Source organism: Grus americana, chromosome 9, assembly GCF_028858705.1.
Source record: "Grus americana isolate bGruAme1 chromosome 9, bGruAme1.mat, whole genome shotgun sequence".
Classification (NCBI taxonomy): domain Eukaryota; kingdom Metazoa; phylum Chordata; class Aves; order Gruiformes; family Gruidae; genus Grus; species Grus americana.
Genome location: NC_072860.1, coordinates 10,995,584 through 11,023,441, shown reverse-complemented (window position 1 = coordinate 11,023,441; position 27,858 = coordinate 10,995,584). Strand labels below are relative to the sequence as shown.

Below are 27,858 nucleotides of genomic sequence, written 5' to 3'. Positions count from 1 at the left end.
AAAGATATAGCCCCACATCCAGCCTGTTACTACTTTCATAGCCCTTTAGAGTGCAGTAGAAAAAAATAGTACCGTCATATCTAGAAACCAAGTTGCTTGATTTATTCCTCCTTTCTGTTTTCTCAGAGTTTTTGGATTTATGTCCTCATCATCTTACATTTGTTCCTACTAATGATGTGCTCTCAAGCAATTTCCCACCACATACTTAGTCCCTTTATTGTTTTCAATATTGAACTATAGTGACTTAATTCCACCCACACTACGCAATCTTTCCAAGGCCCCATCATTATTATGGCCAAACCTACCAGTATATACTAGTTTTTAGCTCTAGGAAGTTAGTATTTCATGAACTTAAGAATAAATTAAATAGGAAGATATCAAGCCATTACACAAAAGTTCTCTGCAGAAAAGAAAAATACCAGTTACCACTGTGGTTCTTACTCTTGAATGGGAAAGTGCAGAGGCTTTCAATTGTTTCTTTACACAGGTGATGAGCACCAGTTCCCTTCTGACCCCACACCAGACCCTCTAACGTACATTGTTTGTAAAGATCTGAAAAAGTTGCTGCAAGCCAGCAATAACTACCTCCTCCTTATGATGGGATACAGACATGGAAGAGATGCACAACCCAGCCACGTTGACTCTTATGTCCATGGAATTCACCAACACCACAACACCAGGGCAGCCTAAAAAGGGAAGCCCCCAGGAGAGCCTCTGGTAACTCTTTCAAAGTGACTTATTCCTTTTAAATACATAAACTGTCAGAGCAGTACCTCTTGTGAGAGCAGCTATCATTGGGTCAATGCCAAGAAAACGTTTTAAACAGGAAAGGAAGAAACAACATGCAGCCAGGTGATTCAGCATATTCCACTACTGATCAAACTGTTTCCTCTCCAAACCATTTTTTCCCCAGTCATTCATACTCAGAGAAGCATTTGTGACCCACTTAATTTTCTCAAGTATGCATCTGAAGACACAGACAGTTGTCATGAACTTACACTCTAAATCAGAGCATCTCAAACACCTGGCAATACCCTGGGTCCAGATCACAAAGGTTCTTTGTAACAAGGTCACAAACGTGACCAAACACTGCATGTCAAAGACTTGCTGCTAGGGTTCATACCAAACAAACCGGTTTTCTGGGCCACTACTACATCCTTTCACCTCCTGTCAGACAGGTGTTAAGAGCTTTGCAATAGCAGAGCTATCCAGGGCACACACAGCTCCTCCCACACATCTTCCAGCTGAGCAGCAGAGATGCCACATGGACCTCTAACTGAGGTGGCATCTGACCCACCACTCAATATATAGAGAGTGCAGAGGGGAAGCAGAAAAAGGCACAGGGAACAAGTGAGTTCTCCTAAGGTTGCTTGGACTGCTCAGGATCCAAGTAAAAAGGAGTGGATCCTCAGCCCTGTCTTAACAGCCTATCTCCTGGGCTTTCCTATTTCTGTTTCCTTCCCCAAAACTGTTAACCTGTTTTTTCACAAGTCCTTTCAATAGTTCTCTCCACTGACATATTCTGAATATATTCCAATGTAAATGAGAACAGACTTTTCACTTTACTCCCAGTTTGGTGGTTGGTTTTTAGGGTTTTTTAAATTATTGAAGATTTAGGGCACTATGCAAGTCACCTTGAAGTGATTTCAGAGTCATGTGTAGACCAGAGAAAAGCCTGCTGAGAATAAACATGATGTAAACCCTACCACGTCTGAAATGGCAACACTGTTTTAAATGACATATGGCTGCTCTACAGAACATAGTGTAGAACTTTAAGAGGCTAGAAGCTGGGGAATCAACTCTGTGCATCCAACATACAGATTGCTGCGGTTGCTCCATTTATTTGTATGGTTTTTAAAAACAAGAATGAAACAAGGTTGATGCCAGTTATACATAGTTTTATAACCAGTACTGGTGAGCCATCTATAAGGTATGCAGAGAGATACTGCAGTTTAACTTCAGAGAAAGGTATGTTTAAAAAACCAGAAACATCTTTCTTGGGTCAAGCTGGTATAATTTACAGCAAGTGCAGAATCACGTAATGTGAATATCAAAACTCTCAACAGTAGTTTTTCTTCTGAATTCAATACAAACTAATAAATTTACTGTGGCTCTGCTTTCTCTGTTCACTTTGGCTCTTATCTAAATGACAAGTCTTGTCCATGTGCCACGGATAAGTATAGCATAGTGTCAAGAAAATGACAGAACCATCCTAAGTTCTGCCAGACAAATCACAGTAGATGGGACATTATTTTTCCTTTGGTTATTTGACAGTGCCATCTGTAACTCCTGCCAATTTTCATGTGCTACTCAGGGCAACTGATTTCCTTTTGTTGAGAAGAAAAAGGGAAAGAAAAAAAAAAGGGTATGAAAGAGCTAGCCATCATAAAGTTAACACTTAGGGCACCCATTTTTATGCAACTTTATAAACACTCCTACCTGCAACACAGAAGAGAGACAAAACGCCAAACATAAAATACATGAGGGAGTCAACAGACTGACAAACATAAATGCAAATTCTGAAAAAGATTTGTACACAATTTTTTGCAATTCAGGGAAGCATTACAATTACCTATGACCTGCTTTGTTCTTACAGGCTAGAATGGGCACTTGAGTGGAACATCAATATTGGAAACACTAGGCTCATGCTGGATGCACGTGATCTAGTACAGAAACAGCATGTCGTGTTACATATGACTGAAGCCATTTCTCCCTTCTTTTTGCAAAAATAACACTCCAACTTCCTCCATGCCATCTGCTCCACATCGAGGAACAAGGCTACCACAGTCCAGTAAACTGGAGAAACTTAAAATACAAAGACATAGATGTGTATGCCTTCATACTGATCACTGTGCAAGAGACTAGCTGACGAGTTCAAGTTCCTCAATTATTGTAGGAAAAGGGAAGAACAGAAGGAATCTTCTATAACAATAGTATTGTCAAGGTATAGAAGATAGTCTTCTCTACTAATACTACAAGTGCTAAAAGGAGGACTTGGTCTCAGAATTATTAAACACGTTAATAAGATTTATGTTGTATTTGCAAGACCATTCTAGGAGGGTCTGAAGCATTAAAGCCTTCCAGACATATGTAGTCAAGTGCAGCATTTATCCCTGACTTCCTGTGATACCAATTAAATCAAAACAGCTTTTTGTTCACAAGTGTGTCAAAGTGTGTCTTAGATTCCTGCATGCCAATATCTTTTGCAACTTTTCTACCTCCCTCTGCTCAAATAAGCTATTAGTCCTCAATATAATATTTTGCAAATAGATCAGAGCAGCACTACTCTTTGTCTCAATGGTGGTAAGATGTGACACAGGGAACCCATAAGTTTCTAAGACTGGCTCTACAACTAGCATTCTGCATGAATTAGAGTACATTTTTCAAACTGGATGCTTAAAATTAGGTAGGCACATATCTAGAACAACTTAACAACTCTAAGAGGGGACTTCAGTACCTAAAAACTGTTTAATCCTGCCTTCCATGGACAGGAGACTGGATACTTTCTACAAATAAAACTGAAGAACCACAGTCTAAATTTGAGAGTGCATTTAGGTTTAGCATGCATGTGTGAACCACTTAGCCTTAATTATTTTTTTCTGCAAGCTTTTTCTGGACTAGTCAAAGTAAAAAAGCACAAATTTTTGCCATGCAAGCTACAATGAACGGTATCCCTTTGGATTCTTTCTTTCTCCATGGCAGAGAAAAATTTAGAGGAGTATCACTCTGCTGCAGAAATTCATCACAAAAACTCAGATGCTTCCATGGAAAAGGTGGGCTTTCTTGTGAATTAAAAATTATACTTAAGTAAAAGAGATTTTTAAAAGTCTCACTCAAACTGCCAGAATAATTTCTTAAGTGATCCTACAGAGCATGTTGTAGTCGTCCTTGAGCTGGGAATAAGAGACAAAATACTGCAAGAAATCTAACCTGTTGCTTTCTGTCCTAATGCCAAAGATATAATCACTCTTGTCAGAAACATTATTGTATCATACGGTAAAATTTGAGAATATTAAAATACCAGAGCAGAGATTTGATATTAAAGACATTGCTCATGAAATTGCTTGCTGCATATTGACAAAATCTGGAAGCCCTGTGGGCTTGTTCCTTTGAAATGATACATCTGATTCTGACAGAAAGAAATTTAAAGAAATTATGTACAGACTAATTTCCAAGTAATAGCAGAAACACGAGTCATGCTCAAAAACAAAAACCCAAGTGCTATAACCTTTGAGGATTATATTGAACATGCTGATAGATGAAGCGTGAGTACGTGAAAGTCTCCATATGAAAAAATAAATACAGGTATTACAGAAGTCACAGCAAAGTCTGCACAGGCAACACTCTAGTGCATTAACAGTTTCATTTAAATCGACTTGTAGCATCTTGTTTCTTTGAAGCAGTAACAAGAACTGTATAAATTCTCCTGAAGCTATTAAGCGCAGAAAGATACTAAGATGCACCTGTACATAAAGTTAAACTGGAAGTCAATATGTAAATTAAATCAACTAAATTAGGAAAAAATAGAACTTTTAATATGGAGAAGAAAGTGATTCTTAATGATGACTTGACAACAGCTATGGGCTAAACATATCACTTCCTTTTTGATGCAGTTCTTACAAAAAAAAAACCCCAAACACAAAAACCAAAACCCACAACAACCCAAAACAAAAAAAAAAAAAACCCCAAACAGGATAGCATAGCAAGCTGGGAGAAGCTTAGTGTGTCACCTCCCTCTGCACTGCATTCTTAGAGTGAAAGATTGGAATAGAAAGATTGAGAGAAGCATCGTAAAACACAAGTCCTCCTCCTCCTCAAGTCACACAAGCCAGATTCCATATCAGGAACCTGCGTCTGCTTCTAGAGAAGAAGCACTAAAAGTATTCTTTTAGTCTCCTCTCATCACACTGTCACTCTGAAGAAGAGAGGTACATGTTTGAATTAATCTCTCCAAGCCTGCTTGTCAGATTCTTTAAAACACTGCCTCCGTTTAGTGTCAGAGTGCTCTTTATGCACTCAGTGGCCTTTCTGACAAAGGACCAAGTTGACCACATCCGGTCAAAGAAGTAAAAGTATGGGATGCCTGACTGCCATGAAGAGTTCTGCACCCAGATTCCTTCCAATCCTGCCAGGGTGGCCCAAGACCATGGCTTCAGCCTGTTGGTAAGAGATTTCTTTTTTTATCTATCCCCAGTCCTCCTCTTCTGCTCTTCTATTAGTACTTTCCCTTGAATAGATGAAAACCTTTTTAGACCAATAAAGCATGAAAAGTTGGTCTAATTTTTTGACCCAAGTTTCTTTTTGGTGCAGCTAATCCCATTTCTCTAGTGCATGCCACAATCTGAATCTTATATGATAAAGCAACATATTTTAATGGTCTGAAGCTTACCATCATGCATTGCATAAAGCCAGAGAGCATTATGTTATAAATCACACATTCCTATCACTGCCCCTCTTTCCTTAATCCATAACTGTCCAACCTCTGATAAAAATTGTTGTGGGTTTTATGCCAGATGAACCTTGTATTAGTGACATATTCCCACATTTTGATCCATCACTGGGGGCTCTGCTAAAAGACTTCCTTGCTAAAGAACATGAATAACCTTCAGTCTATCTGACCTCCACTTCATTTGCTCGTTGAAGATCATCTTGCATACCTAGCAAGTGCGTGATATACAATACACAATTGTGCTAAACATTGTCTGAGATGCTGCCTCAAACTAAAGTAACAAACTGGAAAAAATACATGTAGGTAATTATGGAATATAATTAGATTGTTTCACAAAAAGTGTGCGCTGCGTCAAAAATAAAGAAACTGTGCTTTTATCTAGACAGAGTTTAAAGGATAGGTATTCTTAGAGCAGCTGACTGGTAAAATTTCAGCAGAGATGTACTCTGAACACAGAGACAGGTCTATCATTTACAGTAATGAAAAGTCATAAATGTCTCTATTAAAGAGTTATTTGCTGCATAAAGAGGAATAAGGGACTGAGGGGTCTCATAGGTGAATGCAGAAGGAGTAGGTAAGCTATTTTTTCATAAAATAGTTCCAGACCAAGCACTGAACAAGAAGCCAGGTCTGGCATCTGACACTGATGCAGATGCCAGCTCGAGGCCATGCTTTGGCTATGTGTAGTATTGCTTTCTGTATGGAACACAACTGATTAAACTACCACAGCAACAGCAACAAAATTGAATTAAAAAAATTAAAGGCTGCCTATTGAGCTCTTCTGAGGCTGTAAAATCACGTAACTTTGTGCCAAAACCTTCTGCTAAACCCTCCCATAAAAAAACCCCAGAGCTATTTTGTCTTTAAGATTATTTCCTCTGATAGGACTCCAACACACTTAAGAACAGTATCCTAAGTGAAGAAAATATTTTATAGAACTAAAAAAAAAAATAATAAATCAAGATTCCATAGCAGCACTTACCATGCACCAAGGCTGGTGGCTGATGGGCCTGAGGGACGTTTTAGAGTACGACCTGTACCAGGTAACTTCTGCCTCTACATATAAGACTTCCAGTGAAGATATTCACTAAGGAGGGGGCCAATATGGAAGATAAAAATCTCCCTTAAGCTTTAAGGGAATGGAATCTATAACATTTTTGGACCGTGCTCAGAGTTAGCTTTAAGTCTCTTTTACGGCTATAAACTACGGCCCAGAGTAAGTCATTTAGCTATGTGCCACAACATTATCCTGTTTGTCAACTCTGCAGTCGTATTGACTGCTGAGAAACTCGTCACTGCTGCTGCCTTGCCAGTACATAACTGCCCACTATTTGCAAGTTTTATACAACAAAGGAGAAAAGCAAAGAATATTTCCTTAATGAAAGACATTTTAATGCCCTTTCTGTCATTACGTTCAGCCATGTTCCTTTAGTTGCATTCAAATCCCACAGATTAAGTCTTTTCTGATAATGTTATGTTACACATTTTTGCTCTTGATTGTTTACAAAAGAAACATGCATGGCTTTTCCCCTTGTAATTAAGGGAGGGAATAATTTATTTATCTAAATAATGCCTTTCACCCACACACCAAACTTGTGACTCAGGGAAAGCATATTTCCTCCCAAGTTTCCAGTGAAACCGAGTAGGCAACTCTAGGTTGGATTTTTTTAAAAAAATTTTTTTTTTTTTTTTTAAAAAAACACAAAGCGAGCAAGGACTGATTTCTAAGTAAGAGAAAGGTTTTGGTATTCTAGAAATAACTGTAGAAATTAAGAGTTATGAGGCACAACCTGTGGGATTCCCAGCAAGGGGCGTCCTCAGACCTCAGGCCCACCATGGAACCGGGGCCAGGCTGGGGGCCCAGTCACCACAGAGAGGGCCCAGAGCCTGATGGGGGGCCAGGTCACCACTTTTTTTTTTTTTTTTTTTTTTAATAGAGTAATAGCTATAAGCTCTGTCATGACTGTGCTATATTCTGATGAACGTGCTCTTTTCGGCCTGGACAATCACAGGTTATTTTTCTCCTTCAAAGAAGAGCACAGTCCCTGAGTCTCACACACTGTACAGACCCAACAGGATCACACACACTTTTTTATATGTAGGGGTGGACGCGGCCCCAAAGCGAAGGGGGAACTCGAAGCTGCTGGGAACTCGAAGTCTGTCCCAGGGAACTGGGAATATGGGATCCCTGTTTAGATCCGAAGCAAAGCCACGGGACAAAGCAGGGAATATGCAATTTACAGCCCAGTCACTGAGAAGGGGACAGAAGGCTTTGCACATTAACTTGTCACCTGTTATGTACGCATACTTACAAACATATATGTTGCATGTCATGAGTCTTTACTGATGAGGGTAGGACTTTTGGGGAGGAGGGTGTGGGGCATGGAGGGGAAGGACATGCAAATATTTAAGCTCTGGTTTATGGCCCTGGTCACATGAAAATAAGTGATTTTTAAAAAAAAAAAAAAAAGCCTTGTTGAGAGCTAGATCAGATGCATATTCAATAGTTATTCCTACTAGAAATTGCTGAGAAAATAAACTGACATATACATACTTCTGCAAAAATTCCAAATAGGACAGTTTAGGTTTTTCCTGTTACTAAGCACATTGTACCTTATGTCCATTTATTTTAGAATATATTTAACATAACACAGATGAGATCTATCACTGGCTACAAGCCATGGGTTTCTTCCACTGGATCCAAAAGCTCTTAAAGTAGTCCATCTTTAGCACTACAGAGCTCCAACCAGCAGGAGGCTCTGAAACAAATAATTTTAATTAAATCCCTTTCTAACACACCTTTTATAGTTCATCCATGCCAGAAAAATGCTTCACAGTAGGGTAGCCATCAGACTGTTGTGCAAGTAAGGTGAACACCATAAGCATGTTTCAGACACCTTAATGTGGGAGGAAGTATTTTTGTTTGCCACGGGCAGGCCTTCATTCTTGCACTAATGCCACATCCCAACTCCAAGACATAACCAGGGAAGTAGTAAGGGGAGTTTAGCAGTGGGGTTGCGATGAACAGCAGTAGAGATTCTGACTCTAGGTGACATGATCCCAGATGGAGCTTTGCACAGGTGACGCATTTTTCCCCATGCTCTTGATCATTCTGAAAAGCACCACACTACAATGACAGTTAAGAGCTGAACACTGCTGAAGTAATTTTAAAGTGATTGTTAATTCAGGTGCCACAGTAACATTAAAAAAAAATACAACATACATGCTAGCACTGTCAGAGTCAGGCAGCTTCAAGAGGCCTCAGCAAATAAAACCTACCTGCAACTTCCATCCTACTCCCTATGCTTCAGACATTGGGTAGGCCAGCTTGCTGTTGCTGTGCCCTGTGCAGCTCTCAGGCTCTCATTATCTTATCTTAAAAAAAAAAAAAAAATCATATTATTCACTGTATTATTCTGTTTTGAAGAGCTATGCAGCTGTTTTCAGTCTGGCTATTTATAAGGAACTTTCTCTTGGCTATAGCAGATGCTGGTTCTTAATCTGTAAGTTTACACACCCAAAACGACTAAAAAAATCATAAAGGTCAAGAATTCAGAACAGGGTCACAGAAGAAATACCTAAATATCTAGAAGTACTAAGTTAATTTATGACCAAGCACTGAGACTAGGTAATGGTTACTGGGGCGCAAGCAACTGAGACATTATCCATTTCAACATTTCCTTTGGAAATGTTCCATAAACTGGAGGAGACAGGAGCTCAGCCTGACAGGATCTGGATCTCTGTAAACCCAACCTAAATAGGAAAATAAGTAACATGTATGAGGGTATATGCTGAGGAGGCGGCCAGTTATCTAAAGATAAAGCTTTGAATTTGAATTGTCACTTGATAGAATAGAATTCTACCCTTATAGAGGCAAGCTTCAATTGGAGAGAACACAAAAAAAGGGAACTTTGCTAAAATCTGTTTCTTTCACATCTGATCTTGCAATCCTAAACTCATACTTCAGTCATTTAATACAAACAAGATTGTTCTATTTCTATGAAGGGTAAACAACACATACAGCTGATCTGCTAAAAATTCAAGGTTTTAAAACAGTACCAGTAATTCAGGAGTGTAGAGCAAGTCCAGAAGCATGATAGTGACAGAGTTGTTTAATAAACACCTCTGTGCAATGTCAAGACAACATGGCTTATTCTCTATTCTGCTTCAAGTTTTGTGCTATTTGGATTGTTTCTAAAAGGCTCAGCTTCTGACATGAGACACTAATTGAGAACCTTAGCTTTCATTAAAAACAAAAACCACTGAGCTGGGGTTGTTCAGCCTGGAGAAGAGAAGGCTCCAGGGAGACCTTTTTGCAGCATTCCAGTACCTAAAGGGGCCTACAGGAAAGCTGGAGAGGGACCGTTTACAAGGGCATGGAGTAAGAGGACAAGGGGGAATGGTTTTAAGCTGAAGGAGGGGAGATTTAGATTAGATATTAGGAAGAAATTCTTCTAGAAGGCACTAGAACAGGTTGCCCAGAGAGGCTGGGGATGCCCCATCCCTGGAAGTGTTCAAGGCCAGGTTGAATGAGGCTTTGGGCAACGTGGTCTAGTGGAGGGTGTCTGCCCACGGCAGGGGGGGGTTGGAACTAGATGAGCTTTAAGGTCTGTTCCAACCCAAACCATTCTATGATTCCATGATGATTCATGACAGAAAAAGTAAACTTCAAAGACAAAAAAAAAAATCTAGAAGTGAATATAAGAAGAAAAACTTTTTTTTTAATCTCCTAGTTGTTTACACAAGATTGTATACTTAGCTGTTGTGGTTTTTTTTTTTAAATCCTTGAAGTAGCTCATACCAAAATTTGTATTTGGCAATTTTATTGCAGATCCTTTCCAAGAGAACTAGCACGAATACAATTCAATTTGCTTGTTAGCGTGGATGACCATATCTCAAAAACTGGAGAGATCACTTCTGCTTCAAGAGTTTTATTTTGCACTGCTCTTCGTGTTACAAACACAGCAGACTAACAGTTACCCAAAGGAAGGTTCATAGATTAGTTTAACTCGCCAAAAACAACAGCTTGCCACTAAAAACAAACAAAACAAGACTCTACATGCAGCCACATATCGGTTATTTTTATCTCGTTGGTCATGAGAATGTTAGCAAACAAACCTTGGTTTCTTTCAACAAATAGTTTGATATACAGTCATATGTACAGAGAAATCTGTGTCCTTAAACTCCCCCCAAAAGATAGAACATAACTAATAAGCATCTATATAATTTATTCTAAGGTTTATTTGTAGTACTGTACCACACAATGTTCTCAAGTAATGCTCAGACTTATGCAGCGAACTGCAAAGTCACAGAGATTCCGATCAGTAGAGATAATTTCAACAGGAAAAAACAGGGCAGCCTGGGAATAGGTGAAACAGGGGCTATTCATGCAGCTGAAAAACTTTGGGAAAGCCCACGAACTAAATTGTAACAGCAGGATGTAAATGAAAATAATCAGAGCAAGCAATGCTGCCTACAGGTAATATTATAGTGTCTAGCATTACAATGTACAACTGTTATAATAGCAGTATCAGGCAATTTTAGATCTTTGCCATATTTCAAGAAATGAGCTGAAGATTTCCCACATTACCTGTCCCACACTGGTAATTTTTACCGGGGCTTTTTTGGGGACATTGCATCAGAGGTACTTCAGTCATTTGTAAAAACTAGCGTTAGTAGAAACTTCTCTTTTGCCCCTATTAAGAAAATTCATGACAACTTGAGTTTCTTGTCATCAGGAACTTATTTTTCACCATTTCTATGAAAAATACTACTTAGCTGTTCCCATGCAGTTCACGAACACTTCATTTCCTGGCACCAAGCAGCTCCAGCTAGGCTGTTGAGGCAATAGGCACAGAAACACAAGGAGAAACGCTCTCTCGCTCCTGGGTTTCAATGCTTCTGGCTCCTCTCACCCAGGCAATATGGCAAGGAAAGCAGACTGGCAGGTGGGACGAGAGCCAGGATGAGGGGGTGGAAGGAACCATGGACTGAAACAAGGAAGCTGCAGGTGGAAGACTAGAAGCACAAAGTAACTTTAATTTTTATTATTTCTACTGTCTTTGACTGTTAAGATTGCAACCTTACTGTCCTCCTACATAGCTTTTGTGTTATCAAGTCAAATGTTTCACAGGATTTCTTGGTCTATATTTATCTGTGCATTATCTGACTTAAAGGACAAGGTGACCATTTAAATAACCATATCTTCACCTGCCATTGTGAACATGCACAAAACTCCACATATGTAGAAATCTGCATCTGCAGCATTCTTGGTTAAAAAAAAAAAAATCAGGTTTGCATCCATATTCTATATTGAAAAGTTGTGCTGAGTAACAACATATAAACAATTCTAGTCCAAGAGGAGAACTAGGTATTTCTAATAGTACTCCTTTTTAGATGTAAACGTATTTTATGGTATAGCTGTGACGTTAACAAAAATGCAATGGCTTCCTGTTATTTGAGACAACAGATCATACGGGCGTATGAGGAATGAAGAATGAAATGGTACTTCTGCACTGAAATCATTTTTAGACCTTGGCATCACTAACCCATTGGAAATGTACATGTACCCCAGATAGCTATTTGACTAACATGATTGATGTTCATGATGTTGAAGCAGCCGATTGTTAACCCCAGCTATAACTATATTTAGCCTACAATATAAATCCATTTTTCCTTCTGCTCACAGGACTAGCTTTGAAGTGGTCTGTGCCAACACAAGTAACTATGATGTAAACATCAGATAAAATTGGTTTTGGCATAGCTCCTCAACTCATTTCTCCCAAGACCAGTGAACTCTGTAGAGCCACTCTTCACTACACCTCACTCACTGTAACTTCTTTTTGGGTGCCACATCATATACCTTGATCATCTCCATCTTCATGCATTTGGAAGGAAAACTCAGTGCATCAAAACCAGTGAGTCAATGCAATTATATAAATGACTAACAGCACTATATATATATACACACTTGATACATCATCCTGTCCCCTCACCACCAAAAACATGAGAAACAAAAGAGCCCACACACACATACTTTGTTATTGACCAGGATTTGCTATCTTTTGCCTCATTCATCCTTCCCTTTGGGTTTGATATTGGCCTAAATAAAAGTATAACGACCCTGGATATGAAAATCCAGCACCTTCATGCTGCTACACAAATAATAATCCAACAAATCCTCTGTATACTCAGATTATTTTTCCTGACATCTCTATTTACACTAGCAGCAGTAGCTCTTGCTTTCTGATCCACTTCATCATCCCAGGCACCAGGCCATCTTTAAGTACCCGGGAACTGCTGCTGAGGACTTGCCTTGCCTGGTACTGTTGCACATCACCTACTGCTTCTAGGAAGCAGCCCTTTTTCATTAACCCTTAGCACTCCCATTCTCAAAATCATAGTTCTTTTAGAAGTTTATACTTGCATTTCTGCAGCTTCTATGACTGATCAAATTCATAGGCAGTAGCCTGGGAAGTCAGTGAATAAAGTTAGGAGAAAAACCTGTAGTTATTTCATCACTTCAGTCCCAGCTCTGTGCAAACACATGCATTCCAAACAGCTGTTGTTCTGATTCCAGTGAAGTTGATTTTGACACAGCCAATTAGCATCAAAACGTGCCCAGTTAGAGCCTCTGCTACATCACCAGTGAAGGTCTGATCAACAGAGCAATTACAATGCTTGCAACCATCTTACGCTGAAACTAGTCACGTGAACACAATAGCTGCTGCATGCTTTGTGCCGCAATTATGTTACAATTAGGACAGCAGCTACACATCTGTCAAGTATTACGTATTTTTCACACAGACCCTCTGCAAGAAGATCACTGAATAAAATCCTTTGGGAGATGCCTGTTCAGTCTAATCACAGGATAAAGCAAGATATGTGAGCGTAACTGAACTGTGAAGTCACTGTGCCATCTCTCACGCCCATCACTGAGAGACGCAAACAGGCATTTTGCGTGCCTGAAGCAATGCCACACTCCTGCAAGAACAGACACCACAGCTTTGGTCCTTTCAGCCCCATGGACACTGCAGGCAGCTGACCATTCTAGGTCATCTATCCTGAATGAAATGTTAATACATTTAAAAAGCTGATTAGTTGAACTGACCCATCTTTTTGTCAGCTCTTCAGTGTGGCTTCAGAAATCCCATAATAGGATTTACTCTTCTGCAGCAGTTTGCACAGGAGCCCGGTAAATTCAGTAGAGGGCTTTTACTACAGGAAAATAAGCTGGTATATCATTTCACTGCAATACATTTCAAACACAGCAAAAGCATGAAGAGTAGATTTGCATGAGGTCGTATGAGCATGATTATTATCCCTATAAAAAGCACGTGTTGTAGCAAATTCAAACTGCACTGCAGGAACACGATGAAAGAGGGAGAGCATAGGAACTCTCACCAGCTTCGTCATGCACTGAGCAAAAGAGAGCAGCCAAGAAGTTAGACAAAGTAAGCAGGAGGTCTGTATTTGGCAGCTCATCTCTACATACAGCTCCGTCTCAGAGCAGCAAACGAAGTGCCTCTGGTAGCACATTTCAATCCACAACTTTCATTCAGCTATACGGAAATTTGCTAGACTCTGCACATGGCTCAAATTTTCCATTTGCTCTTTCACCATTCTTGAGGTTTTTCTTAAGATGAAACATGTATAGTAGCTATTGAAAACCATAACAAGAAAAAAAAGTACACACACACCCCCCCAAGACAATTCTGGTGACCTTTTCTTTGCCAATCTTCAGTGCTCCCAGGGTTTAGGACAGGAACCTGAAATTTGGAAGAACAGCATATTTATGCATATGCTTTATGCTGTTCCAAAGTTGCACAAATACTAAACCTTTGAAAAATGTCATGTAAATGAACCCTGAAACAGAGTAAAGGGGTGAGGGGGGCAGTGGGAAGTATTGCGGGCAGTTCTGGTCTCCTTTCAAAAAGCAGGTCTAGACAAAATTCACAGAGAGGAAACAAGGATGTTTAAAGGATTGGGAATGCTTACCATAGATGTCCAAGACTTTGGAATCTGGAAAAGCAAACAGACATACGAGATCTTAAAAATTATGAATGGCATAGAGATAGTATGGTGAGATGGCCCATTCACCATCTCTTTCAGTGCAAGACCCAAGTGGCCTCAAATGAAGCTAGCAAGAACCAGACTCAAAACAAACACAAAGGGTTGTTTTTTCATACAGAAGTAGTAGAGCTAAAGATCTCCTTGCCATATAACAGTGAGAGTTTATATGGATTAAAGATAAACTCGACAGATTAATGGAAGAGATATCCCTCAGCAGTTACTGACTACATAGACACCATATTACCTCGGGATGTTTTTGTATCAAAAATACTTGGAGCTGGGGAAAGGACTAGAGGATGCTGGTCATATGTTTGTCCTGTTCTCATACTCTATCCTAGATGTTTGCCTTTAAATTCTGTTGGAGGCAGGACCTTGCTATAGTTTTATTAAAAAAAAAAAAAAAAAAAAAAAACACAAAACCAAAAAAACCCCACCACCCACTTTTTAAAAATCTCCGTATACATTTTTTTCCATGCTGTTATCTCTCAAGTGATTGTAAGCCATAAAGAACAAGTAATATGTCTATTTCTGAAGTCCCAGAGATTTAAAGAAGGCCCAAAGTAGACAGGTCTCAGAGGACATCTAATGGAGTCCTGGTTTGTATCATGTCATATTTTTCATTCTTCCCAAAGGCTGGTGTATCCTGACTTTGCGCCTTGCATACAAAACCTAGTCCCAAGAACAATAAGGAGGAAAGGAGAAGCGTGGGATGGAGTTTGTCAGCTTACATCCAGAGGGGTCACGTTATATCAAGGAGGAAAGTCACTCTGCCTAACTTTCAACTCTTACGTAAAGGAGGCAACTTGCCCAACAAAGCAAGGAAAAAGAGGCTTCAGTAGGCTCTCCCAGACAGTGATTCAGAGTTCAACACCTACTCAAAAAATCCTCCGAAGGTGTTTCCATCTCTCCTAGGCAGACTAGGAGACAAGCTGGCAAACACAGAAATCCAAGCAAAATGGCTAAATTTAGGCAGATAAATACCTCTTCTCATACAGATTGGAAATGAAGACTGAGCCTAAAGACAGAACTATCAAATAAATTGCTAGTGACTGTTTTTAGACTGCCCAGGAACGATGGTATTTTATCATGTCATCACAGCTAATAAACAGAAAATGCAATTGAGTCACTCAGTGGGCAATTTGATTTGATTTTTCATTCCTCTTTGATGCTTATAATTCCGTCTTATGTTAGCAGCAGAGGGTTGGGCTGTGACAGTGAAATTAGATAATCTAGTAGTGTATATTTTTGCCTACAATGTCATGAAAGTAGCAAGTCATGATAACCCTTAGCAGCAACAAGGACTAAAGATGAGACATAGCCTCACATATAGGCTTTTGCAGCGTTACTGACATCGTTAGGCTGCCACTCTGTAGAAATCAGATGGCATTTTTCAGCATAATAGAGCAACCTTCCTTCAGCAAAATGCTGGTGTCAGCTGAAGTACTCTGCAGCTCTGGAAAGCCCAGAGGGGCTCATTTATACAGGGGTTAATGGACTGAATTCTGCACTTGTATTCCCAAAATCCAAGCCTCCATGCAGATATTCTCCCAGTTTTACCATCATTCAGCAATTTTTGCCTGCTGTCCTTCGGACCAAATATAAATTGCATGGATTAGCTGTTTTTACGGCCGTACAAACTATTTCAGCTAACAGTATCTAACTTTCACAAGTGTAACAGCACTCATATCACAATCCAGGAAAATACTTCACACAATTCCACTCAATTCCTCTTCTAAAAGTCCTTGAATTAATGTAGGAACATAATTATCCAAATATACACTTAATTGGAGTTGGATCAGTCCTTTTATTATGATTTTTTTTTTTCAATCTCTCTCAATTATGTTCAATTTAAATGTTTCCAGCTGAAACATCCTAAGAAAAATACTCTTGTGACTACTAGCTCAACAGACAGTTCAAAGCACAGCCTAAATGTAGCAGAATTTACCTGTTTGGGAACACAAAAGTAAGATAGCATCTTGAACTTGATAGTTAGAGAAATGAAGTTATGCCCACTTGTCTCCTGCTGTTTTAATTCAGTGAGTACTCTGTGCTTCTGAATTGTGGTACAAGGGCATCATAAACTGCTATAATGATGAAGCACATTGCCTATCCAATGCTCTAAAGCACAGAAATAGATTACCTGCAGCGGCTATGGAAATATCTAGCAGCGAAAACTTTTAAGAATATGTTGGACAAACTGCTTCTGACAGCTGCTTCTCTCTTCCTCTGGAAAGCATCACATTCTAACAATTTCAATAGATCCTTCTATATGTTTAGAATTGGTCCAAGATGTTTTATCATTCTGAAAGATCTTCGCTTCTAACTGAGCTGTATTTACAGATGAACATTCAGAACAACGAAAAAAAATAATTGTTTGAATTTTAATTTGCAGTGAAAGTAACAACTTGGCTGCTACAGCAATAAACTTTATGTAACTAACTTGTGAGGCAGTAAACACTTTTCCGTATAAATAAATGGATTAGGAGTATGTAATTGATTGAGTTGGCTCTAAGATCTCAACACAGAAATAAAGAAAAAAAAAAAAAAGAAGAAATTATCACCTTAGAAAAAACCCGCAAAACTCTTGAGTTCAATCTTCAGTGTAACTAGCTTCATAATCTGACTAGTATAAATGAGCTTTTGATAAATGGTGTAATTTACATGTACTTATAGCATGCTATAAACCCACACAATAATTTTATTTCTTTCTCTAGAATTTGCTTCTTAGCAAGTGTTTTCTGACAAGAAAAACAGCTTCATGACTGCACAAGAACAAGACCGTTTGGAGATTGCTTCTGGTCACAGACAAAATTTAGCTATGCCCAAAGCACCATTAAAACTGTAAAGTTGGTCTATTTTTTTTCCTAAAACTTAAGGACTACATAGCTGATATCCCAAAGACAAATTAAAAAGTTAACTTTATTCTCCCCTCTATTATTTCAGGGGTTTTACTCCTTAGGTTAAGATGGATTTGGAGATACTGAGAACTGAACTGAGATGTGAAAACCATGTAAAACACAATACTTCATACAAAACAGAACTCAGTCCAGTTTAAGAGGTTCATGTGACCTGCCCTTGTTCATACCTGAAGAGGGCCTACAAGAAAGCTGGAGAGGGACTATTTACAAGGGCATGGAGTGATAGGACAAGGGGAAATGGCTTTAAACTAAAAGAGGGTCGATTTAGATTAGATATGAGGAATAAATTCCTCACTGTGAGGGTGGTGAGGCCCTGGCACAGGTTGCCCAGAGAAGCTGTGGATGCCCCATCCCTGGAAGTGTTCAAGGCCAGGTTGGATGGGGCTTTGGGCAACCTGCTCTAGTGGAGGGTGTCCCTGCCCATGGCAGGGGGTTGGAACTAGGTGAGCTTTAAGGTCCCTTCCAACCCAAACCATTCTGTGATTCTATACAAGCCAGGGAAGAGAGGAGGGGTTCCCTCTAAATCCCATTGCATCAGTAGCCTTTGTATTCCAATCACAAATCAATCAAGTCTGAACAGTATAAACATTAGTTCAGTCTTATGTTTATTCCCTGCTGTCTTCCTTTAAATCAACCAGAAATTAAACCAGAAATGAAGAATGAAAGCAGAGCTTGCCTTTAGATTTGTTTAAAAAGAAAAAAAAAACCACCCTCACACAAACCAACAACAAACACGACCCCAAAACAAAACAAACCCCCACCTCTTCACACCACAAACACACAAATCAAACTTAGAAGCCAACATTCCAGTATAGCACACATAGCTGAGCCCTCTCCTGATCCCACTGGCACGTACGACATGTATGTCAACGCTGCTTTTTTGTTCAGTGAATGCAGGATTCAGGCACCTGTGTAGTTGTGTGGCATTACTTGCATTTAAATTATTCAAAACTGAAACCAAAGTTACTGAATGAAAGAATTTTTAATGCAAAAGCTCTGGTATTGCCATTTTCCTGTATATTATTATTTTAAAGGTATATGCCAAAACAATTATTTTGCGAGTCCACCTACAGGAATGAATAAAAGCCAATTGATAAAGACTGTAAAGACTTTTAATGTCAGCGTCTTGACAAGCTTTAAATGATTTTATTAAGGCAGAATAGCACAGTTTTTCAGACTTATTTCTTAAAAAGAAATGAATTCTCAGTTTAAACTCATTGCCATATTTGAAAGGAATAAAAAATGAATTTTTAGGTGAAAACAGCGAAAAATTTTTAACAACCAACTGAATTAGAAACACAAACCATGAAACAGCTGATTTCACTGTTTTAATAAGTGAGTTAGATGCTTGCATCCATTCCTGGATAATTACACATGTAGGGATATATTTATCCTTCAGAAAACCTTTCCTGACACCAGGATAACCACACCAACCGGGCTTGCAGACACCCTTCCCAAATGCTAGTCACTGGGAAAGCCGATCTAACCTGACAAGACTGAGAATTATGGCCATATCACTTGAGTCTTTAAAAGCATTTGTACAACACGTTGAAAGACTAAAAATTACGGTTGTTCCTAGAGAAACCATAATTAAGTATTAATGTTCACATTCCACCATGAGCAACATGCTTTAAAAGCTATATTATGACAGTACCATTCCTGATGAAACACTGATTAAAGCCGTTGACTTACATCTAGAATATAAGGGGGACTTTTTTCCCCTGTGGTTGTCATTTTGATGAAAAAAGCCAAACATGTTCTGGCCAATATCTCTTCCTTTAACATCATATCAAAGGCGATGTGTTCTTGTAGCGCGAGTCCCTCATCACAAAGATTTCTAAACTTTTGATACCTAACATCTGACACAGAAGAGTTCAGGCAACACACAAAAGATGTTGACGTTCCACTGAGAAACAAGATCAATAAACAACAACCAAACTGAAAATATTTGCTCCAACAAGCATGATAAAGTCATTGCATAAACTTGGATTTGAAAATAATTATACAGCATATCAGATAGGTATATCTTCCAATATTTATATTTTATCCAGAAACTTACATACATACTAATGTGTGACCTTCAGATTAGGCACCACATATTAATGTGTATTTTTAATGGTGTTTGAAGGAACTGTAGTGTGACTCATTTCCCTATGCCTGCCGCTGCCCCCCCCCCCCCGCCATGTTTAAATGCAGCTTATGAAGTATAAATAGTATGGCTGTCCCAGGAATTTCATAAAACAGTCTCATAAGTAAATACTGCCTACTTGGATATACAAGACTCAAATGGCGCTAGAGAAATTCAAAAGAGTTCTGCCATTAGTGCTGGAGAGAGCAAGACCAGATGGTAAAGTGATTCAACAACAGAAAAATAATCCTAATAAGTGCAGGGCCTGGTAAGGTTTCCTAGTGTTCAGCTTTATGTAAAGAGTAGGGGAATGGTTGCATGGATTTCGGCTGGGAAGACTGACAATAAAGAAACCTGAACATGTACCATAGAGCAATGTGTAAATGTATACTCTGGAGGTCTACTCCAAATATTTTATGATATGTATATATAAAGATCAACCAAAAAGACATCTATTCCATGTGGCGTAAAATGAGAAAGTAAGTTACTCAGAGAAGCAAGACGTGATATAATTACCATTAGTTTAGCCTTTCCCTAAGGTTTAAGAACCTGTAAGTGAGAAAAAAACCATCAAAGTAGGTCTAATTTTATCAAGCTTTAATTAAACTGAGTTAGCAGTTCAGTAATTTTAACAAAGCTGGTTTTGTGTGGCTCTACTGTTATTCCATTTTGACTTTTTTGTAATAAAAGTGAAATGCAAGGCCTACATTCAGGAAATTATTTAAACATACCTTAGTTGTAACAATGGACTGCCATTAATGAGATCTATACATGCTTTATAATATCTTGCTGAAGGCTGATTGAATAGAGGCTTAAAAATTTTTTTAAAAATTCAGTAGAAAGAAAAAAGCACTAAATCTGAACCCTGAAGCCCAAACAGCAATCTGAGCCTGCTCCCACTTGGACAATCAGACAAAGGGCTCCACTGCTGCTGGACTAGAGGTTTGAGCTGCTTGGTGGATATTCAGGTTGTCTGAATTGCATCCAGAAACACGCTGAGCTATTAACATGGCAGATGCAGTTGCAGGAGCAAAGTCTCTGGTGTGTTTGGCAGGAAATTTTAAAATTGGCTGTAAATTTTAGGAATCTGAAACCAGGTGGTACACTCCGATTTGAACAGAAGCTGAAGAAGAAACTGCCATTGACCTCAGTGAGAGGAGGAGAGGACCTTCAGTCTGAGAGACCGGGGATCAGAATAGGCTCAGCTTTCCGGCCTGCATTCAGATCCCCAGTCACGCTGTGTTTATTACAGCCCTGTCCAGGCTTCCTGCGTTTCCCTCCGTAACCAGTAATCAATATTGAAGTGAAATTTGGGTCCCTGGAAAGGTGCAGTGAAATAGTCCACTTGTTTCTGAGGTATAGATGTTTTGGCAAGCCAAAAAGCTGCAAAAGTCAAATAGAAGCTCTGCCCTATTGTATATTCCAGCTCTCCGGCAGGAGCTGTAAATGGCACTACAAATTAGAAGAAAGAAACAGGCATTGCATTACTACAGGCACCGCATTACTACAGGCACCGCATTACTACAGGCACCGCATTACTACAGGCACCGCATTACTGCTCTCTCACTACTCAGCCACCCCCAGCAACAGATGCACGCCGAAAGACTGTACGGGTGCCTCAGAGCCGGAAGTTGAGATGTTAGTGCAAAATTTTGAGACAATCCCATCACAATTTAAAACTCAGACATTACAGATAATTAATGTCAGGAGCTATACAAGGAAATTTGACCAAAATATCCCCAGCAGTTGGTATGGTCACTAAGCACAAAAAGTCCAAAATCAGTGTCAGCACATCTACGTGCATACACCCAAACCCAGAACATCGCTGCTGTATGGATGGGTTTAAAGTGCAATGAGAAGTCAATGCAAAAGGAGCCTGTTTGCTGTTTGCTCTCTTTTTTTAAGGACATCTCAAGAGCACTCAGGGAGAAAGATGTAAACTGGATTAATTACATTGCTAACATCTGTCTCCTCAAAAAAAAACCCAACCCCAAACCAACCAACCAAACCCTAAACAAACCCCCACCCTTTTCTAGGTCAGATGCAGAGTGCAAAAGGATTTGCTGGCATGCAAGTGTAGAAGAGCACATAGGAATAAATTCAAAATTTGGACAGAGTTACATTTCTCATGCATGCACTGTGCAGATACAGAGCACGTACACACACACAGAGCACTTTTATGGTGAAGGAGATGCAACCAGAAGAGAGAAGAGGTGCAATTTATGAAGAAGAAAAACATTAATCCTGCAGAGGACTGAAATTAGCCTGCAGTGCCTATGACATGGCTTGCATAGAATAAAGCATTTTCCAGATTCCAAACCAATCGGGAATTCCAATTCCTAAGGCTATAAAGTCCAGCTTCACTCTGCCAAAATTAGTGGAGCTGGCACAGTATTTTTCATGCTTTTAAGATGATCAGGAGAGCAAATGTGACAGAAAGAATGACAAAGAAAAATCTATGGAGAAGGAGAAAGATTTTCACATTGCTGCCTTATCAATTACTGACTGACAGCTGAACTCCTAAAAACGCCCCAGCTATGACAGTCACCACGGAAAGCGTGCATAGCGCTGACTGCTTCTGAAAAATCTTGCCCATTGAAAACATAATACGGGAAACGTAGGAAGCGTCATCAGGCACGTTGGGAAAAGCCAAAGCTACGTGTGATAAATACTCAAAACGTGAGTGTAGTAGAATTCTGTGGGTTTGTATAGGATCTTCACATAACTCTTCTGAGCCATTAAAACTGGAATAACCTGGACTCTTGCAGCATTTTTAAAATTTTAAGTTGTCGTTATTTTCAAATGGATTATGCAGTGACTTGTTGCAAACTTCAGTGAGTAGCAACACTGTAACATTTTAAGTTTAAACTAATTCTTAAAGAATAACAAAACATCTTCCTGATTTTAATAGACTTAAAACGAGACGTGCATGACACATTTTTACGAATTCATTCTATTATCATTTGTGATCTTGATTTCTGTTAATTCTGCAAAATACTTTTCCCTAGATACAATATTTTCATTTCAAAACCGGACACCTACTAATTAATGTGGGGGTTTTTAGGCAATCTAAATTCTAATTCTTCCTATTCCAAAATAAAACAAATAACTAGCCATTGCTTATCTACTTGAAAATAAATACGACTGAGCTTTGGAAAATTGAAAGGTCAGTGACAGGCACCATGAAATCGAATCCTTCTAAGACGACTTTGTCAGTGTAATAAAACATTTCCATTTTTGCCAGACCCTCTGCCATATTGTTATGTACTTTTGCCATCAGAATATCAACACGCACAAATAAACTTCTTAATAATAATCTTCATATTATCTATAGCTCCTTAACCAGAGCCAGTCTCCATTTTTTCTGACCGAAAGGTTATTCTTACCTTAACGCACGTCTTTATTGTCACTGAATTACTGTGCCCTGATTCAAGTTTAATGACATGGCTACTCTGGTGTTGAGTCCCTAGAGACTATCACTTACTGACAGACCCAGCTAAGTTTCAAAGACAGCAGAAGTGCTAAAGGTACACGGACGCAGTAGCTGTAGGGTACAAATTAGAAGCACTGCCTTCTCTAAAGACGTGCGGTGCAGCAAGTGCAGCCTGAGCCCATGAGGTTACTCGCACACCGCTCAGGAGGCTGCTGGCCACAGAGAGCTCAAAAAACCCCAAACCCCAACTAAAAAACCCAAACAAACAAGCCCCAACAACAACAAACCCAAACCCCCACCACCTAATGAAGTTAAAAATTGCACAGATCTTTATTATCAATACCTAGAATTACCTAGAAATATGCAGAAGCCCTCTCAAGAGGATTCTAAGAGCTTTGTCTTTCAGAGCTCCATCTCATCGATTTGAATAGCTTCTTTCTCACACAACGGTTTCAGTTGTACTACAGAACCCTCCAAAGTGCAATAAAAGAAAACATTTATAATGGCTTTCTCCAGTTGTTGGCCTTATCTCGTTTGTTCATACTAGAGCAAACTGGTGACAAACTGGCCTCTCCAAAACTGTGACAGTTGCCCTTCTATGGCAACTGAGAGCATGAACCAGGATGTGCTAATGGGGACTCACTAAATTTTTACATTTGCATTGGAGAGGATAACAACGGTATTAGCATTACTGTATTCTTGAAACACTAGGAAAGAAAGTGAATTCTTGCATATGCATGTAAATTCAAGTCCTTTAAATTGATAGTTTATGAATATGAGTTAAACCTCAGAAATTCATTTTCTATTGGAGGTCTTTGAAATTAAACATTATATTCATTTTCAAAGAATTATTCATTCTATACTAAAGATGAAAATTCATTCTGGATAACAACCAAAATCATTAGCTCTTGAAAACAAAATTTCATACAAACCATATTTTCTCACCCAAAGCAAGAGCCAATTCTGTAATAGTTTCTTCATGGTTAGGGCCAAAGATGCCATTACCTGGTCAGAGCACTTTAGGAATGCATTGGTGCTGTGGTGAGCAGAATCTCATCTAACCTATTAAGATAGTTTTAGCAAAGCTTCTAAGATGCAGTAAGTACTTCACACAATCAATGAGCAGCTACTAGGAGTCGGTGGAAAATTGGTAACAATATCTCCAGCAATTAGAAAGACTTTACCCATAAGCCAAAGGACGAATTCTGCTGTTTTAAACAATACCACTTCAAAAACAGAAATAAGGCCAAATATTAGCCGTAAATCCCACAAATTGTCATTCGTGAAGCAGGAGGGCCTGCATTAATACGCTCTTTCCCGGTAACCTGTGGGAACTGAGGGCTGGATGAAGCTTGTTGTGCTTCCAGCTGGAATTTCGTGGTGCAGGCAGTAGAAATGCAACCCTTCCAGTGAGAACCAGACATACCGCACACGTGCCACGCACATAGTCTGGGCGTACGCTATACATCTAACAGTGTTACACATTAAACATACTCCGCATGCAGCAATCAACCGTGTAGTACATTTTCAATAAACTGTTTCCACACATTGTGCGGTTTCTCAGCGTGTGCACCGTTGGAACACGCGGGGTTTCCAGCAGGCAGCAGCTCCAGGAGAAGCTCAGTACAGCAATTCTCGTCGGACTGCACAACATATAGAAGCATCAGGCAAATGGTGAATCTACCCAGACAAAAGCCAGCAGCCTGGGGAGAGTCCAAGGCCAAAACAAATCAATGTGCATACATCTAGAAGCAAGATCGAAAGCCCTGACAATTCTCTGAGGGAATCAACCACCCATTAGACCAGTTTCACGTTCACCTCCTGCCCTAATCTGTTCATGCACTTTCGTTGCTTCTCTGACAAAGGACTCGGGAGAAGCTGTTCACTCAGGTACGTACCTAGCAGATGAAGCTTGTCAAACGAGTGTGATCCTGAAATATATTCTTTTCTGTATCAAGTTCTATACCTTGCAGATGACATTTTACTACACTGCAAAAAGGTGAACGATCGTTTACAGCAGAAAATGCTACATTTACTCCCATCTCATGATTTTCACATCAGAACATCATAATCTTATATTTTAAAATAGTATCAGTATTATATTTGTATAATTTAATAGTTTAGTAGCACAGATGTTTTTGCCAGAATGAAAATTTAATGACATTACTTATCTGGACCAATTTTTAATAACACCTGCACGGTAAGGACCTGATCCTTCCTTTATGTTATTTTACCATACATTAACTCAACATCAGAACCAAACTCATCATTTATAGCAGCATGAGAGGATAAGCTCATAGAAGAGCTCATTAAAGATTCCTTCTATTACTATGTTAACATCGTTGGGCTTGGGTTTAGGTTTGTTTATTTTCCAGTTTTCTCACTTTTCTTATAGAAAATACAACTGGAAAGAAACTAAAGTCACCCAAGTCCATATTGTAACATCAGTGTAATGCCAACCCCATTCCTTACTGATGGCTTCCCAGCCACTTCAAGAACATCTGGTGATAAAAAAAAGTCACAGATGCCACAATAATTTATTCCAGCGATTGACTGTCCTTAGACTTAGAGTCTTTCACCTAAACCAAATTTCTTAAGAAACCGAGAATCCCCAAGTACTGTCATCTGTGAGGACAGCAGACCTTGATAATGCCTTAACATAACCACAAATAAAGAAAATTCAGGGAAAAACAAAAACAAAGGTATGTACACAGACCTGAAAAAACCTAAACCATCACCAAAGTAGGACTCATTAAATATTTACTGCAGATTTACTCATTTCTGGGAATGCCTAGCCATGCCAGAAATCTTCCAATTTCATCCTGTTGTGCATCTTATTCCTTTGTCCCCCACAAATTCACGACATACAAGATGATCAAGACTTCTGTCAATTACAGCTAGCATTCCAAAAGCACTCTGAATTTATGGCAGTCCAAAACTTTCTTCAGACAAAAATTGTGATTTACCATTTCCCTTTATATCCCTCTCTTTACCAAAAAGCAGGGAGGGGAAGAATAATAATTAAAAAAAAAAAAAAAGAACAAAAAACCACCCAAAAAACCACCACACACCAATAAAAAAATCAGGTGTTTCAAATTTTTTCATGGAAAGACAAACATTTTTATTTCACCCATTCCTCTTCTAATCATAAGCAGTTCATCCAATTCAAATTAAGTTGCATTGAGCGTCCACATGAATCATTCTTATTTCTCAAATACCATTCCCTAGATGAGTGTTCAATTATATTTTTAAATGAAGCATCACTCTGGATCCAGCTAATTCTGCTTGTAGCAATTAGAAGTCAGATACATAGCAGAAGTACATGTGCCTTGCTTCATTTTTATTATTGTTTCCTATATCAAAATGTAAGTAACTTAAACACCGAAGTGCAAATTCACTGACAGAAGTCAAAAAGCACACATTTCAAACGCAGAGATTTGTAAAATGAAATAACTGCATGTGAAGGCCGGCATGAGATTCTAATTTTGATTTTTCTTCATAAAACAGAAAATTATTTCAGGACCTCATCAAGATCTAAACACTCCCCCCTTCTCCCCAAATCTAGACAAACTCTTTCTGTGCTTCTTCAGAGCTATAAAGGAAATTGCTTTTACCTTCTTGAAACCTTGCCAAAATATACCTTATCGTTAACATTATACATCTGTCTTATTCCTACAAGCAAATTTTCATTCAAAAGCATTTAAGCTCTTGCAAGTTTAGGCTTTGATGCAATCCTGGTTCTCACGGATATCTCAAAAAGTTATTCTGTAATTGGAAATCTTACAAGTTTCCTGAGAAAATACAGAGGATTACTGGTGCAGGGACTGTGCTATTTAAATTCCCTCAGAAAATAGAGTAGATCTGAACTACATTAAAGGGGCTGTGCAGAGAAGCTTTCATGCCTGTGGCTCAACTGTACCTGTTAAACTGAAATGTGTATTTCCACTGTAACAACTGGTATTTATGATTCTGGAAATACCATTAGCTACTATGGTGATGCAAATTGATTTCTTAGTAATTTTGAAGCAAACTTTTAACTCCATGGGATTTTGTACATGACTGTAGGCATCTATTTACAATCTCCCCTCCTGCAGCTATTTAAACAACCGTACATGGTAATTTAGCAGTGGAAAGTATCAAAACCAAGAAAGGTCAGTGTTTTCACTTTTATTCAAGTCCTTCTGGCTTGCACGAAGTTTGCTAGCTTTTTGTTATTCTCTTGAGAGTTCAGCCAGAGATGTCCAAAATGAGACTGGAGGACAGTGTACAGTCAAGATTTTTAAATTTTTTTCCCCACTGGTAGTAACTGCCCTGCTCTTTTCATACACCTGCATTTCATTGTCAGTATATTTATTCAAATAGAATTGTCATTTAAATATTGACATTTATTCAAATGGATTGCATGAGCAATTTCTCACATTGCATCTCATGAATATATGATCCACCCAGAAAATTAAACACACAGCAGTTGGTATATGCTTACATGAAAAAACTACCAAAAAAGTAAACCATTTTCCTTCACATGTTAATTGTATGTTCTTACTACCTATGCTATTTTAATGCCTCAATAGCCATCCTAGAAAGCACAGAAAACTATAGCTATAGAGAATCCTATCAAATCAGACTTTCTGCATTATCATTTGCACTGGTCTTTGAATTTCCTTTTTCAGCCTGTTTTTCTAACTTCTTCCAATTTTTGTTGTCTTCTGCTTGCCTGACCACGTGAGGAAAAATGGATAGTTTTTATTCATAGCTGCTATGAGGCCTTTTTAGTATGTCTTTTGACTTGACCTCTTCTAGGGACATACAAAATATAATTCCTATTTAGAAACTAACTACTCCCAGCACTTGAAAATTT

The 27,858-nt window shown here is 38.9% G+C and overlaps 1 protein-coding gene across 3 annotated transcripts in view; it reads left to right on the top strand.

The window, feature by feature from the left end:
- Positions 1 to 4,935: 4,935 nt before the first annotated feature.
- Positions 4,936 to 27,858, top strand: part of SPHKAP (SPHK1 interactor, AKAP domain containing) — a 105,750-nt gene continuing 82,827 nt past the window's right edge. For all 3 annotated transcript variants that reach the window (XM_054835426.1, XM_054835424.1, XM_054835421.1), the window contains exon 1: positions 4,936 to 5,163. In XM_054835426.1, the coding sequence (XP_054691401.1) occupies positions 5,075 to 5,163 (89 nt within the window). In that variant the 5' untranslated portion in view covers positions 4,936 to 5,074. The remainder of the gene's footprint in view (positions 5,164 to 27,858) is intronic.